Source organism: Euphorbia lathyris, chromosome 5, assembly GCF_963576675.1.
Source record: "Euphorbia lathyris chromosome 5, ddEupLath1.1, whole genome shotgun sequence".
NCBI classification, from domain to species: Eukaryota; Viridiplantae; Streptophyta; class Magnoliopsida; order Malpighiales; family Euphorbiaceae; genus Euphorbia; species Euphorbia lathyris.
The window spans coordinates 32913019-32927218 of NC_088914.1; the positions used below are offsets into that span (position 1 = coordinate 32913019).

At 43.9% G+C, this 14200-nt stretch overlaps 1 protein-coding gene across 1 annotated transcript in view; it reads left to right on the plus strand.

Annotated features, from left to right (window-relative positions):
• Positions 1–910: 910 nt before the first annotated feature.
• LOC136231010 (uncharacterized) overlaps positions 911–14200 on the plus strand; it is a 30283-nt gene continuing 16993 nt past the window's right edge. The window contains exons 1-2 of the mRNA XM_066020239.1: positions 911–966; positions 1053–1107. Coding sequence (XP_065876311.1) covers positions 911–966; positions 1053–1107 — 111 coding nt within the window. The remainder of the gene's footprint in view (positions 967–1052; positions 1108–14200) is intronic.

The following is a 14200-nucleotide window of genomic DNA, read 5'->3' on the forward strand; positions in this document are numbered from 1 at the left end:
TATAAAAATGTGGAAAAACGTTTTTTTTTGTGTCTTTAACATTAATGTTTTCACATTTTCATATTTTTCCATTTTTTTTTCATGTTTTAATTTTTTAATATATTTTTTACTTTTCGTGATTTTCGCATTTTTTCAATTTTTGTGGATTTTAACAAATTTTCACGTTTTTTTGTGTGTTTTTTCATGTTTTTCTGTTTTCCATATTTTTTTTTTCAGGTTTTCGTGTTTTCCACATCTTTTCACGTTTTTTAACGTTGTCGTGTTTTTCACATTTCTATTCCATTTTTTTGCTATTTTATTCATTTGGTGCTTAATTTGTGCTTAATACATTTGGATCTCTTTTTTGTGTTTTATATATACAATTGAAAATAAAAAAAATACAGAAAATCTATATTTAGTGGTTGGAAAATATTTTCCAGTGTTGTAACCAAACACCGGAAAATATTTTTCAGTGTTGTTGCCAAACCCAGAAAAATATTTTATTTTCCTGCACAATATTTTTACTGCATAAAATTTTCCAGAACTTAATATTTTCTCCCAAACAAACGGGGCCTAAATGTTATGCCTTTAAGTAATATAGAAGTATCTCTCAGCCCCTCAAATTGGTCCAATACTGTAATTGATTTGTACTTACACTTTTAATAAGTAACCCGAAAATAACTTGCTTATTTAGAACAAATAACATCTCAACCTAAAAAACATTCAACGTAATTTTATATCAGAAATAGTTGCTACATCCTATTTGATGTTATTTGTTAAAAGTATACGGGGTATTAAGCCTAAACCCTGAGTTTCACTGGTAGATCAGCACAGCAGCCACTAATCCTGGGGAAGAAAACTTTGTTTCCTTCTTTCTCTTCACCATCCACAAATTCATTCAATTAAACATTCGTTCACTGTCTTTGCGGAAATGACGAAATTCAGAAAGCTGGGCCGACCCACGGGTCACCGTATGTCTATGCTTAGGTTGTCGATTTACTCTCTCTACTGCTTCTAATCTTCCAATTAATTTAATTCAATAGCTTCATTAATATATTCTTCTGTAATTCTAGAACAATGGTCTCTCAATTAGTGAAGCATGAACGAATTGAAACCACTGTTGCCAAGGTATTTCCATTTGCTTATGTCCTTTCTACATTTGGAGGGTTTTACTAGGGTCTATGGAAATTAATTTTTTGATTCAACTTTTATTGTTTGTATGCTTTGTTCAATGCTATTTTTTTTATATCAATTACTTTATATTAATGGCTTAATAGGTATCCAGCCCCCTAAACTTGTAACTTTTTTTCACCTGGCCTCCTCAACTTAGGGGACAACCTCTCAACCCCCTTAACTCTCCAAAATATCACATATAACCCCTTAAACTTGTAACTTTTTTTCACCTGGCCCCCTCAACTCAAGGGACAACCTCTCAACCCCTTTAACTCTCCAAAAACATCACATACAGCCCCTTACACCCCTATATCCGGTCAAAATATTGATCCGTGTAGAAAACGCGCTGCACTGTTGACCACACCAATGCCACATGTCATTTTTTTTTTAAATTTTTCCATGTAAATCCAGTAAATTATCCCATAATTTGGACATCCGTAGAGTCTTCTTCCTTGATTTGCAGGTTCCCACGAAACCTTAAGTACAACATATTCACCACAAAAACATGATTCATGAGTACCCACCATAAAATCGGTTTCAAGAACAACACAAGCCCTAACCTAATTGACAAAAAAAAATTATCTCAGAAGAAGAAAGAGGCAAACCAGAAGAAGAAGAAGAAGAAGAAGAAGAAGAAGAAGAAGAAGAAGAAGAAGGTAGATGACGAATGAAGGAGATGAATACTTACTGTTGAACTTGAATCGGAGACCGATCGGAGACAGAAAAGAGGTGAATCGAAGGAATCGGAAAATATGAAGGATTTCTGAGGAGAAAAAAATAGGGATTTAAGAAGAAAGGAGATATTTTTACCGTTTAAGTTTCTAAAGCCAACCTTCACGCGCTTTTTAATGAGTGCAATCCCAACTTATTCCATGTCAAAGCCACGTAGGCGTTAAGGGGCTATATGTGATGTTTTTAGAGAGTTGAATGGGTTGAGAGGTTGTCCCCTAAGTTGAGGGGGTCAGGTGAAAAAAATTTGCAAGTTTAAGGGGTTGTATGTGATGTTTTTGAAGAGTTAAGGGGGTTGAGAGGTTGTCCCCTAAGTTGAGGGGGCCAGGTGAAAAAAAGTTACAAGTTTAAGGGGCTGGATGCCTATTAACCCTATATTAATACAAAGAAGAGAAACACTGGTGTTAGACGAGGTGCCGCGGCCTAATCTCCCGGGCGGACCGGGGGGTGGACAACCTCATGGCGACGTAAGCGGTGATTGGCGCCGAAAGCAACCAATCGTGGAATCAAGCTGCTCGGCAGGACCGGAGCTCGGAGATATGGAAGAGTCGCCACCCACGAATGGGAAAATGAACACCGATCCCTTGCGGGAGACCGGTGTGGGTTCGGGAAACTTAGGTACGAGCCGAGAAGGCTAGCTCCTTTCCGGAGAAAGGCTACTAGGCACCCCGACATCGCCCGGTTATGAACCACCGGCCTCCTACTCAGCATGTTAGGCGATAACGGACTAATCGTATACTTCTTTAAGTTTAAAATTCATTTGAAACCCTTTTCTTTCTATTTTTAGAAACCATTTTGAGCATATATTATTGAAAAGCCACATCAGTAAAGAATCACCCATTTATGTTTATACATACAAGAGAGGGGGGGAAAAAGAAGTGATTTATTTACAACCGTATTTAAATGTTATGTTGTGTGTTTATTCTACGCTAACTTATTTCCCCAAAACGAGTTTATTTACATGGTTCGCACCTTAATCGCCGTTGGAACGACTCGAGTAATTGAAAACGTTAAAGTAAAAGCCTTTTAATAAGAAAACGTGGTTAAACATACAAGTCAATTTTATTTTGTACAAATTCATTAAGAAAGCGATTCAAAATCTCCATTATTAACAAAGAAAACGATTTTGATTACAATGTTCGCTTAATCCGTCGTTGGAACGGACTAAGGTTTTAAAACGTGGTGTTTTGAAGACGATTTGAAATATCAACCAAAATGACTCTATTTATCTACATTAGAGATCTAAGAAAGCTCATTAGCTTAAATAATTTAATTGAAAACTCTCTTTTTGTGATTTATTTTCCCCACTTATTTAATGGACTCTCTAACTATTATAATTACAATAAGACACTTATTTAAAGCAAGACTTATAATCAAACAAGGCCCATTTGAGACATGGACCCATGAATGGGCCCAAAAGAATAGAGAAAATAATTTAGACATATATATATATATACAAGTAAATCAAAAAGGAGGATATGAAAACCCAAAAATTAATATAAGAGGAACTTTATGTATATGGAAATAATAGGTACTATATACTTATACTTTAAAAATGCTAAAACAATAAGTAAATCTTATGGATAAGAAAATAATATTTACCCAAAAATAACTTCCTTCAATATTTACCCAAAAATAACTTCCTTCAATAATCAACAAAATAACTCAAATGTTCCCAAAACTATACATATATATACATAATTAATATAGTTTAAATACCAAAAATGACATATACTAATATCCATCCATTATTTTTCAAAATATCAAATAACTAATATTTAAACATAGCCGAAGTTAATAAAAAGGAAATACTTATATATATATTTATACTTATATTATAAAATAAAATAAAAATGATATACCAATATTCTAAAATAAATGTATATACTAAAATTCTAAAATAATTTGAAAAACATGTATTACATAATTATATATATATATAATAAGGATTAAAAGTCTAAAAGTTAAGAAAAAAGGATCGAAATGACATTTTTTACATTTTGGCAGATTTACCGACGGAAAATCCGTCAGTAAACAGCATTTAGTGACAGAATTGACAAATTACAGCAGCACTTTATTCAAAAGCTTTAAATTAAATCTAATTCAATCGTTTTGGACTTCCGAACTACCAAAGATGGATCATAGTCGAAAACGGAAGTTCCTAAAACGATGTTTTTATTTTAAAACGTTATTTGAAAACCTCTTTTAAATTAAAAAAAACTTATAATTACAACATTTTCGATACCCGAACTACCTTTTTATCGGATCACGGTTCGTATTGGGATATCCAAAACGAGGTTTTTATTTTAAAACAAAATCGAATTTTATTTAACACGAAACGAAAATTAAATAAATACGCTAACTAAATAAAACGTGACAAAATAAATAAATAACAAAAGGAATAAGAACTATAGCATAAAAAAAATAAATAGAAGGAGAGAATAAATAAAATAAAATAAAGAGTCTAGTCCTCGGATAATACCTTTAATTTGGTATCTGACAGTCGAAGCCGATTGATTCCACGAACCGCGAGCTCCCGTTTTTAATGAAAATTTAGTAAAAAATTGAACTTAGGAAATTTGGAATTTTTGAGAAAAAAAATATTTTTCTCAAAAAATTCACTCTCTCTCTCTAAAAATGTTTAGAGTGAGAAAGTTTATCCAAAAATCCCCCCCAAAAGCCTCCTCTTCACCTTGGGATCCGTGCCCTTATATAGGGAAACGGATCCCGGAACAATGGGCGACGCCCAAAAAAATTTGGGCGTCGCCCATTGTGGTTGGGCGGCCGCCCAACCTAGTGTTGGGCTACCGCCCAACAATATTGGGCGATCGCCCAACTTTCGTTGGGCGATCGCCCAACGGCGTTGGGCGAGCGCCCAACGCGAGGTTGGGCGCCCGCGCCCAATCCTCGTCGGGCGTCCGCCCGACTCGTTGGGCGTTCGCCCGACGTGGTTGGGCGCCTGCCCGGCGACCCTCGGGGCGTGCCCCGCGCCGTCGGACGCGTGCACTCCGTGGCCGCCGAGCGCGCGTTCCGTGCAGCCAGACGCTCGCACGTCGCGGCCGCTGAACGCGCGCCTCACGCTGCCAGGCACGTGCGCTCAATGGCCCACGAGGGCGTGCACCGCCAGCGGTCCCAGGCATTGCTCGGACGTCGAGAGCGTGCCACTCGCGGTGCGTCCGACGGACGCCGCGCGCACGTCTCGAGCCGTCGAGCGGGCGTTCGACCATCGTCGTCCGCGTGCGGGATGCCGTTGCGCGCCCGCGCCATGCCGTTAAGTTTCCTCCGCTTATTATTCTTTATATATTTTTCAAAACTTCCGGAATCAATCGCTTCGACCGTCTTGTTTTCAGGTTTTCGTCACAGGTCCTCCGACTCGGTGTCTACAGTTGCCCCTACTTTTCTATTTTGACAGTGATGTGTGTGTTTCGAAAACGTTTTTTGCTAACGTACACATGCAATGTAAAACATATAAAAGTAAAAGACACGTAACGAGTAGGAGGGAACACACCTGACCTTTGCGCTGCGCGCTCCGGCGTTGTTCTCTGACCTCTTCAGACTCTGCTTCGGGCTGCACCCTAATTCATGACTGCGGGGATAATGGCTAAACAGCTACCCTATTTGTGACTGCGGGGATAATGGCTAAACAGCTACCCTATTTCAAGATTGCGGGGATAATGGCTAAACAGCTACCCTATTTCAAGATTGCAGGGATAATGGCTAAACAGCTACCCCATTTCAAGATTGCGGGGATAATGGCTAAACAGCTACCCTATTTCAAGATTGCGGGGATAATGGCTAAACAGCTACCCTATTTCAAGATTGCGGGGATAATGGCTAAACAACTACCCTATTTCAAGATTGCGGGGATAATGGCTAAACCGCTACCCCATTTCAAGATTGCGGGGATAATGGCTAAACAGCTACCCCATTTCAAGATTGCGGGGATAATGGCTAAACAGCTACCCCATTTCAATATTGCGGGGATAATGGCTAAACAGCTACCCTATTTCAATATTGCGGGGATAATGGCTAAACAGCTACCCTATTTCAAGATTGCGGGGATAATGGCTAAACAGCTACCCCATTTCAAGATTGCGGGGATAATGGCTAAACAGCTACCCTATTTCACGATTTTAGGTAAAAACGGCTCAAAAGCTACCCTAGTCTGCGACTGCGAGGATGATGGCTCAACAGCTACCCTAGTCTACGATCTTAGGTAAATATGGCTCAAAAGCAACTCCGGTCTGCGACCATGAGTCAGATGGCTCAAAAGCAACTCCGATCTGCGACCGTGAGTCAGATGGCTCAAAAGCAACTCCGGTCTACGACCGTGAGTCAGATGGCTCAAAAGCAACTCCGGTCTGCGACCGTGAGTCAGATGGCTCAAAAGCAACTCCGGTCTGCGACCGTGAGTCAGATGGCTCAAAAGCAACTCCGATCTGCGACCGTGAGTCAGATGGCTCAAAAGCAACTCCGGTCTGTGACCGTGAGTCAGATGGCTCAAAAGCAACTCCGGTCTGTGACCGTGAGTCAGATGGCTCAAAAGCAACTCCGGTCTGCGACCGTGAGTCAGATGGCTCAAAAGCAACTCCGGTCTGCGACCGTGAGTCAGATGGCTCAAAAGCAACTCCGATCTACGACCGTGAGTCAGATGGCTCAAAAGCAACTCCGGTCTGTGACCGTGAGCCAGATGGCTCAAAAGCAACTCCGGTCTGCGACCGTGAGCCAGATGGCTCAAAAGCAACTCCGGTCTGCGACCGTGAGTCAGATGGCTCAAAAGCAACTCCGATCTACGACCGTGAGTCAGATGGCTCAAAAGGAACTCCGGTCTGCGATCGTGAGTCAGATGGCTCAAAAGGAACTCCGGTCTGCGACCGCGAGTCAGATGGCTCAAAAGCAACTGCGGACTGCGACCGCGAGTCAGATGGCTCAAAAGCAACTCCGGTCTGCGACCGCGAGTCAGATGGCTCAAAAGCAACTCCGGTCTGCGACCGCGAGTCAGATGGCTCAAAAGCAACTCCGGTCTACGACCACGAGTCAGATGGCTCAAAAGCAACTCCGGTCTGCGACCGCGAGTCAGATGGCTCAAAAGCAACTCCGGTCTGCGACCGCGAGTCAGATGGCTCAAAAGCAACTCCAGTCTGCGACCGCGAGTCAGATGGCTCAAAAGCAACTCCGGTCTGCGACCGCGAGTCAGATAGCTCAAAAGCAACTCCGGTCTGCGACCGCGAGTCAGATGGCTCAAAAGCAACTCCGGTCTGCGACCGCGAGTCAGATGGCTCAAAAGCAACTCCGGTCTGCGACCGCGAGTCAGATGGCTCAAAAGCAACTCCGGTCTGCGACCGCGAGTCAGATGGTTCAAAAGCAACTCCCGTCTGCGACCGTGAGTCAGATGGCTCAAAAGCAACTCCGGTCTGCGACCGCGAGTCAGATGGCTCGAAAGCAACTCCGGTCTGCGACCGTGAGTCAGATGGCTCAAAAGCAGGGGTTGTTTCTGGATTTTCTTACAACACTGTTGTCTGTATTTTCTCACTGGAGCTTTCATCTCGGAGGTTCAATAGGAACGTGTTTTAGTCTGAAATGATATAGACTAATGATTGTTCTTCTGTTGACTGTCGTCTGTATTTTGACTGGTGTCGCTGTTCTGTAAAAAATGACTGTGGTCTGGAGTTCATATCTTGACAATGTTGGTCGCTGTCTGGGAGAAATGCAGGCTGAAACGGACTGCAAATCGGAGGTCTGTGCACCTAGTAATTAATTATTTACTTTTTACCTTTATGTCAAATCGTACTTTTTTCACTATTTACGGGAATGTCATTCCCTTTTTCCTATATAAGGTGGTGGGGTTTCATTTCAACCCCACACCTTCTCTCTCCTCTTTCTCTCACTAGACTTCAATTTGGATTATTCTCGGGATGGATTTAGATGAATGGGATGGCACTAGAGGCATGGACGAGGTTTACGTAAACCTGGATAGAGTGGATACCTTTCACGACCCTACGACGCATTTGAGCAGGACACGCTGCAACGAGGTAAGTAATTTCTCACTTTTATTCGATTCGAACTCTAGGCTTTAGCATTCCTATACGAACATGATTTGCATGCTAACCCTTAGACTGCCTTAGAGGACTTTAGCTAGAAAACGTGAATTCCTTTATTTACAAGTAACACCTGTTTATTTTTGTAAGAATGCGCGCTATATGCATGTGAATAGTGACACTACGAATTTATGCATGCTAACAGTAAAAACGACGTGAATAGTGAAGACGTGAATAGTGCACGTGAATAGTAAAAACGTGAATAGTAAAGACTTAGCTAATGCACGTGAATAGTAAAAAAACGTGAATAGTGCACGTGAATAGTAAAACTTAGCTAATGCACGTGAATAGTAAAAACGTGAATAGTGCACGTGAATAGTGAAAACGTGAATAGTAAAAACTTAACTAATGCACGTGAACGTATGTGAATAGTAAAACCTAATCTACGCTCCTCGTCACCTGTAGACGAGTGTGGATAAAAGAATTGACTAAACCTTACATAAATGATCCTACGGGAGAGATTTTTACAGAAAATTGGCCCTAATTGACCGGATGAACGAATACCTAGTTTTAACGCGTTCTTATCGCTCGCTTGCCTTAGGAGTTGTATTTGAACTTTCTTATCTTGTTCCTCTTTAGCTCATCGAGATTTCCGGGACCACTACCGAGGTTCTTTCATGGTATGATAGGCTGAGCGCCGCGGCGAGAGCCCGCGTGCAGGAGTTGGGCTTCGGACCCTTCATTGCAGCGCTGCCCCGCACCAACGGGGTGTGTGATCCCTTTGGCCTACGGGCCCTGTGTGAGCGGTGGGTTGACTCGACCCACACCTTCCACCTTTCCTTCGGGGAGATGACCATCTCGCCCCGAGATTTTTCATTATTGACCGAATTACGAGGGAGCAACACTCCTGTCCCTTTCCATTATGGCATGATGCGACCGCGGGTCGACCCTGCTAGGCTTGCCGCCTTGATAGGACCAGGAGTTCCTCTATGCGCCAAATCTACCCCGGTGAAGTTTATTTCGACTGCTAGCCTCTTGAGTAGACGAGACTTCTGTGAGACTGATGCTACTGATCTGGCGGTTCGTAGCTTCCTTGTATATGCTCTTAGCGAGACGATTTTCCGCACGAAGGGCGGAAAGGTGCATGCGGGTCTCATCCAGGCCCTTAGTGATTTAGATGCCGCAGCTTCCTATGATTGGGCGGGGGCAGGCTTAGCTTTTCTCTATAAGTTTCTGGACCTGACTTGCCGGAAGCGCAAGGATTTCGGTGGTTACACCTTTGCTCTGCTGGTACGTGACGCCTTCTCGATTCGCCCGTCTTTGTTTTTTTTTCTTTCTCACACTCCTAGTCCTTGTTTATACCGTAGGTGTGGGCGTACGAGAGACGCATCCTTCCCAGTCGATCTCGACCTCGATTGAGAGCACAGAGACCGCCTTTTATGGTTCGATGGAGAGATTTTGATTTGAGCGCTGAGAGGAGGCGGACAGTGCCATGGCTCCTAGATCGGATTGACTCATTAGTCCTCACACAGGTAGATTTCGCTTAGTCTCGCTAGACTTTGGCTTGAGTCTTTCTGACCCTTTTCTTTGTGCATATTTTTTAGATTAAGTTCAGGTGGGACGATCTTGGCTTTGGTCCCGAGTATTCATACACATCAATGATCCAGGAGCAGCAGTGCGTGCTCACCGGCCCTTGTGTGCGGGCGTGGTATTTGGGAGATCGAGGCATCACCGGAGTGAGTGATGTTCACTAGACGCCGGGGGAGATTCCCGTTTCCATGTTTGCTATGCGGACTCTGCCCTTATCGACCATTCGTCGAGATCTAACCCGTCATTTTGTCGGTAGAGTGGTCTGGATTCACGCCGGGGGCCGCGAGCCTTATTTGTCCACTTTATTGAGCGCGAGGGATGCCCCGGTGGCAGCGATGGAGGTAGATCCGGTGGCGGACGTGTTTTCGAGAGAGGCGGTCGAGGCCGTCTTAGGTCAGGCGGAGGTTCCGGTAAGTGATTCCGCCCTCTTTTCATTTTATTCATGATATGATCAGAGGTTTTATCGTGTGTTTTTTTCGCTTTTTTTTTTTGCAGGAGGGATCCTGGCGGAGTGCCCACCTATCTGATTTTTTCGACGGTACTCGGGCTCAAACACCGGTGTGCGAGCAGCCCTATTTTGTCGGTGAGTCCTCCAGTGCAGCTCGACCGGAGAGGTCGTCCATAGGCGTGCCTATACCAGACTATGGGAGAGATTATGCTACGATCTGCTATGACGAGTCCGGGGCACCTTACGCGGGATTTGAGGCGGTCCCTCCTATCTTCTCCTCGAGGATCCCGTTTGATCCCTCGGACGCTTCTCTGACCACGAGAGAGACCTGTACGGATTACGTGGGGCTGTCTGGTTATTTCCGAGACCGCCTCAGCTTGCGCTGCATCGATCACCTGGTATGTATCATTACTGTACTTTAGTGTAGTGAAATGTATGCATGTATGTATGATTTATGTTTTTGCCTATGCTGCCTTTTATCTGTGTTTTTTTTTTCTGTAGAGTGATCTGCATGCCCATGAGCGGAGACAGAGTGAGCTAGTGCGGGAAGCTGATGCCCGAGTTGGTCATGTGTATCAAGAGAGGAACGACCACTGGTCGGGGATGATGCGACGGGAGACTGAGGGTCGCCTTGCCGTCGAGGAGAGGGCGCGTGATGAGTCGATCAGACGCCTTGCTGCAGAGGAGAGAGCACGAGCTGCTGATGAGAGAGCACGGGTTTCTGATGAGAGAGCGTGAGTTTCTGATGAGAGAGCGCGTGCTGCCGAGGAGGCACTATCTGCGGAGCGGGCATCCCACCTGAGAGATTTTGAGAACTATTGGGACTTCCCTCCGTATTAGGCTCGTAGCTTTCATTGTTGCTTTGTAGCTTTCATTGTTGCTTTGTAGCTTTTATTAGGGTTTCTCCGATGTATAGCCGATGTATAGGGAGTGGGGTGGATAGTAGGTAGGCTTTTTGTGAAAAGTAGGATAGGAAATGTATAACTCGTGATTCATATTACCATGCATTCAGTAGATTATGATGATTCCAATCATTCTCGTCAAATATATTCATGCCTTTATTTATTTACAACCAACAGAAATACTTAGTCTCTTATACATTGTTTTTGTAATTGCTCAAGTCATAACTATTGTTACCAGGACCCGCCTTTCGGTTTTCGGATCCCGGCGATTTTTCTCCTCTCCTTTTACTATCCTGGAATTTTTAAATGAGTGCCCTTTCGGGTTTTCACCCATTGGGATTTCCCTTATTGTTGCATAGGTCGCCCTTTGCGGGTTTTCAACCTATCGGGAATTTTTCTTTATTTTTCTTTTTTTTTTTTACGAAAAGTATTTCTTAAGCCTATCCAGGTTGGTAGATTCGGAGAATTCCATGCCGTCCATTGTGGTTAACTTCACCGCTCCTTTGCTTAGTATCTTCTTTACGACGAATGGTCCTTCCCAGTTAGGCCTGAACTTGCCCCTAGGGTCAGTGTGCGTCACACGAATCTGTTTCAGCACCAAATCTCCTTCTTTGATAGGACTGGTCTTGACTTTTTTATTGAAAGTCCGAGCCATCCTTCTTTGATATAACTGTACATGGTAAAGGGCTTCCATCCTTTTCTCATCAACTAAAGCCAACTGCTCACATCGCCTCTTCACCCATTCCATTTTGGGAATTTCTGCTTCCACTGCGATTCTCAACGATCGCTTTTCGATCTCAATCGGCAGGACTGCTTCTGCTCCGTATACCAAGGAGAATGGCGTTGCCCCAATCGAGGTTCTGACTGTCGTGCGATAAGCCCACAACGCGAGTGGGAGGTGCTCATGCCAGTTCCGATGTGATTCCACCGTCTTTACGAGGATCCTTTTAAGGTTCTTGTTAGCTGCTTCTACTGCCCCATTAGCCTGTGGACGGTACGGAGAAGACCTGTGATGTTCAATGCCATATTCTCGGAAAAGATTCCTTACTTCCCCCTGAAACTGGACTCCGTTATCCGTGATCATGTGATGAGGCACTCCGAACCTGGTGATCAAGTGTTTTTCAATGAACTTTCTCATCTGCTTGGATCCCAGTTTGCTAAACGACTCTGCTTCTACCCATTTGGTGAAATAATCGATGGCGACTGCAATAAACTTATGTCCATTTGAAGCATTAGGCCTTACTTCGCCGATGATGTCAATGCCCCAGGCAGCGAATGGCTAAATAGGTGCTAGCACATGTAGTTCCATGGCCGGAAGATGACTGCAATCGACGTGGATTTGACAATCGTGACATTTCTTTGCATACTCGTTACAATCTTTTTCCATGGTGAGCCAATAGAAGCCTTGTCTGATAATTTTCTTAGCTAGTACTGCTCCTCCCATATGGGCTCCACAAATTCCCGAATGTACTGATTCCATTGCCTCGCGGGCTTCTCCCGTATCCAAGCATCTGAGTTGTAATCCATCAACGTGCCTTTTGTAAAGCAAGTCGTTGTGGATGACGAACTGACGAGCTAGCCTTCTAATCACAGCTTGATCCCTAGGTTCTGACTCTGCCGGATATGTCCCATCTTTCATGAAATTCACGATATCGACATACCATGGTTTTTCATCTGTCCCTAACAGCATTACGTCCTCGTAACATGGTTTGTGAGATCTTCTCAATACCAACGGCTTCGAAGCAAGGTTCCGGGGGTTGTCCCAAACTGACACCAAAGTAGCCAAGGCATCCGCCGCTTGGTTATGTGCTCGAGGAATATGATAGAAACGACATTCCTTGAATCTTTGTGCCAACCCTTCTAGTTGATCTAGATATGGACGTAGCCTTTCTTCTCTCACTTCCCAGTTTCCTTGTGCCTGTTCGATGATCAACTTGGAGTCACCCCAAATTTCGACATATGATGCTCCCAGTGCCGCTAATGACTCTAAACCATAAATGCACGCTTCATATTCAGCCATATTATTAGTGAGAGGGAAGGATAACTTCTTGGCCATCGGGATCCTTTCTCCTTCCGGCGAGGTAAGTAGTACTCCTACTCCGGCTCCATTCGAATTAACTGCTCCGTCGAAGAACATTTTCCACGGTATAACTTCGATTGTGTTCAAGTGCTCATCGGGGAAATCATAGCTTACTTCTTCTTCTTCTGCATTCAGGGGTTGGTTAGCCAGAAACTCTGCCACGGCCCTTCCTTTGATAACCTTCTTCGTCACATATTCAATGTCAAACTCGGATAAGAGCAACAACCATCTGGCTAACTTCCTCATCAAGGATGGAGTTCGGTATAGATACTTCACGGGGTCCATCCGAGAAATAATGATCACTTTATACGATTGGAAATAGTGCCGCAGTTTCTTTGTCAACCACACCACTGCCACACATGTCTTTTCGATCATGTTGTACTTGAGCTCGTACTCCAGGAACTTCTTACTCAAATAATACACCGCGTGCTCCACACCGGTGTCTCCCTCTTGAGCCAACATTGCCCCAATAGATCGCTCCTCAATCGCTACATAGAGGAGAAGCGGCCTTCCTAGTTTAGGCGGTCTCAGCACTGGCGGATTAGACAAATAGCTCCGGACGCTCTCCAAAGCTTGCTGACACTTATCATTCCAAACAGCGGGTTGGTCTTTCCTTAGCAACTTAAAGATTGGCTCGCAGATTGCGGTGAGTCTTGCTATGAACCGACTGATATACTGAACCTGCCCCAGAAACCCTCTCACTTCCTTCTCATTTCTCAGCGCCGGCATCTCTTGTATAGCCTTTACTTTATCAGGATCTACCTCGATTCCCTTATTTCCGATTACATAGCCTAAGATTTTTCCCGATGAAACGCCGAAAAAGCACTTCTTCGGGTTTAACCTCAGCTTGAATTCTGCAATTCGGGCCAAAAACTTCTTGAGCGCGGCAAAATGCCCTTCTCTTGTCTCTGATTTGACCATCATGTCATCCACATAAACTTCCACCTCCTTGTGTATCATATCATGGAACAGTGCTGTAGCCATTCGCTGGTAAGTTGCCCCGGCATTCTTCAAACCAAACGGCATTACCCTGTAGCAGTATGTCCCCCACTCAGTTGTGAACGAAGTTTTCGCTTTGTGCTTTTCGGCCATCTGAACTTGCATGTAGCCCATGAAACCGTCCACATTCGTGTGTAAGACGCTTGACGCTGCACTGTCGATCAATACATCGATATGAGGCAATGCGAACTCATCCTTGGGGCATGCCTTGTTAAGATCTCTGTAATCCACGCACATCCTCACTTTGCCGTCCTTCTTTGCG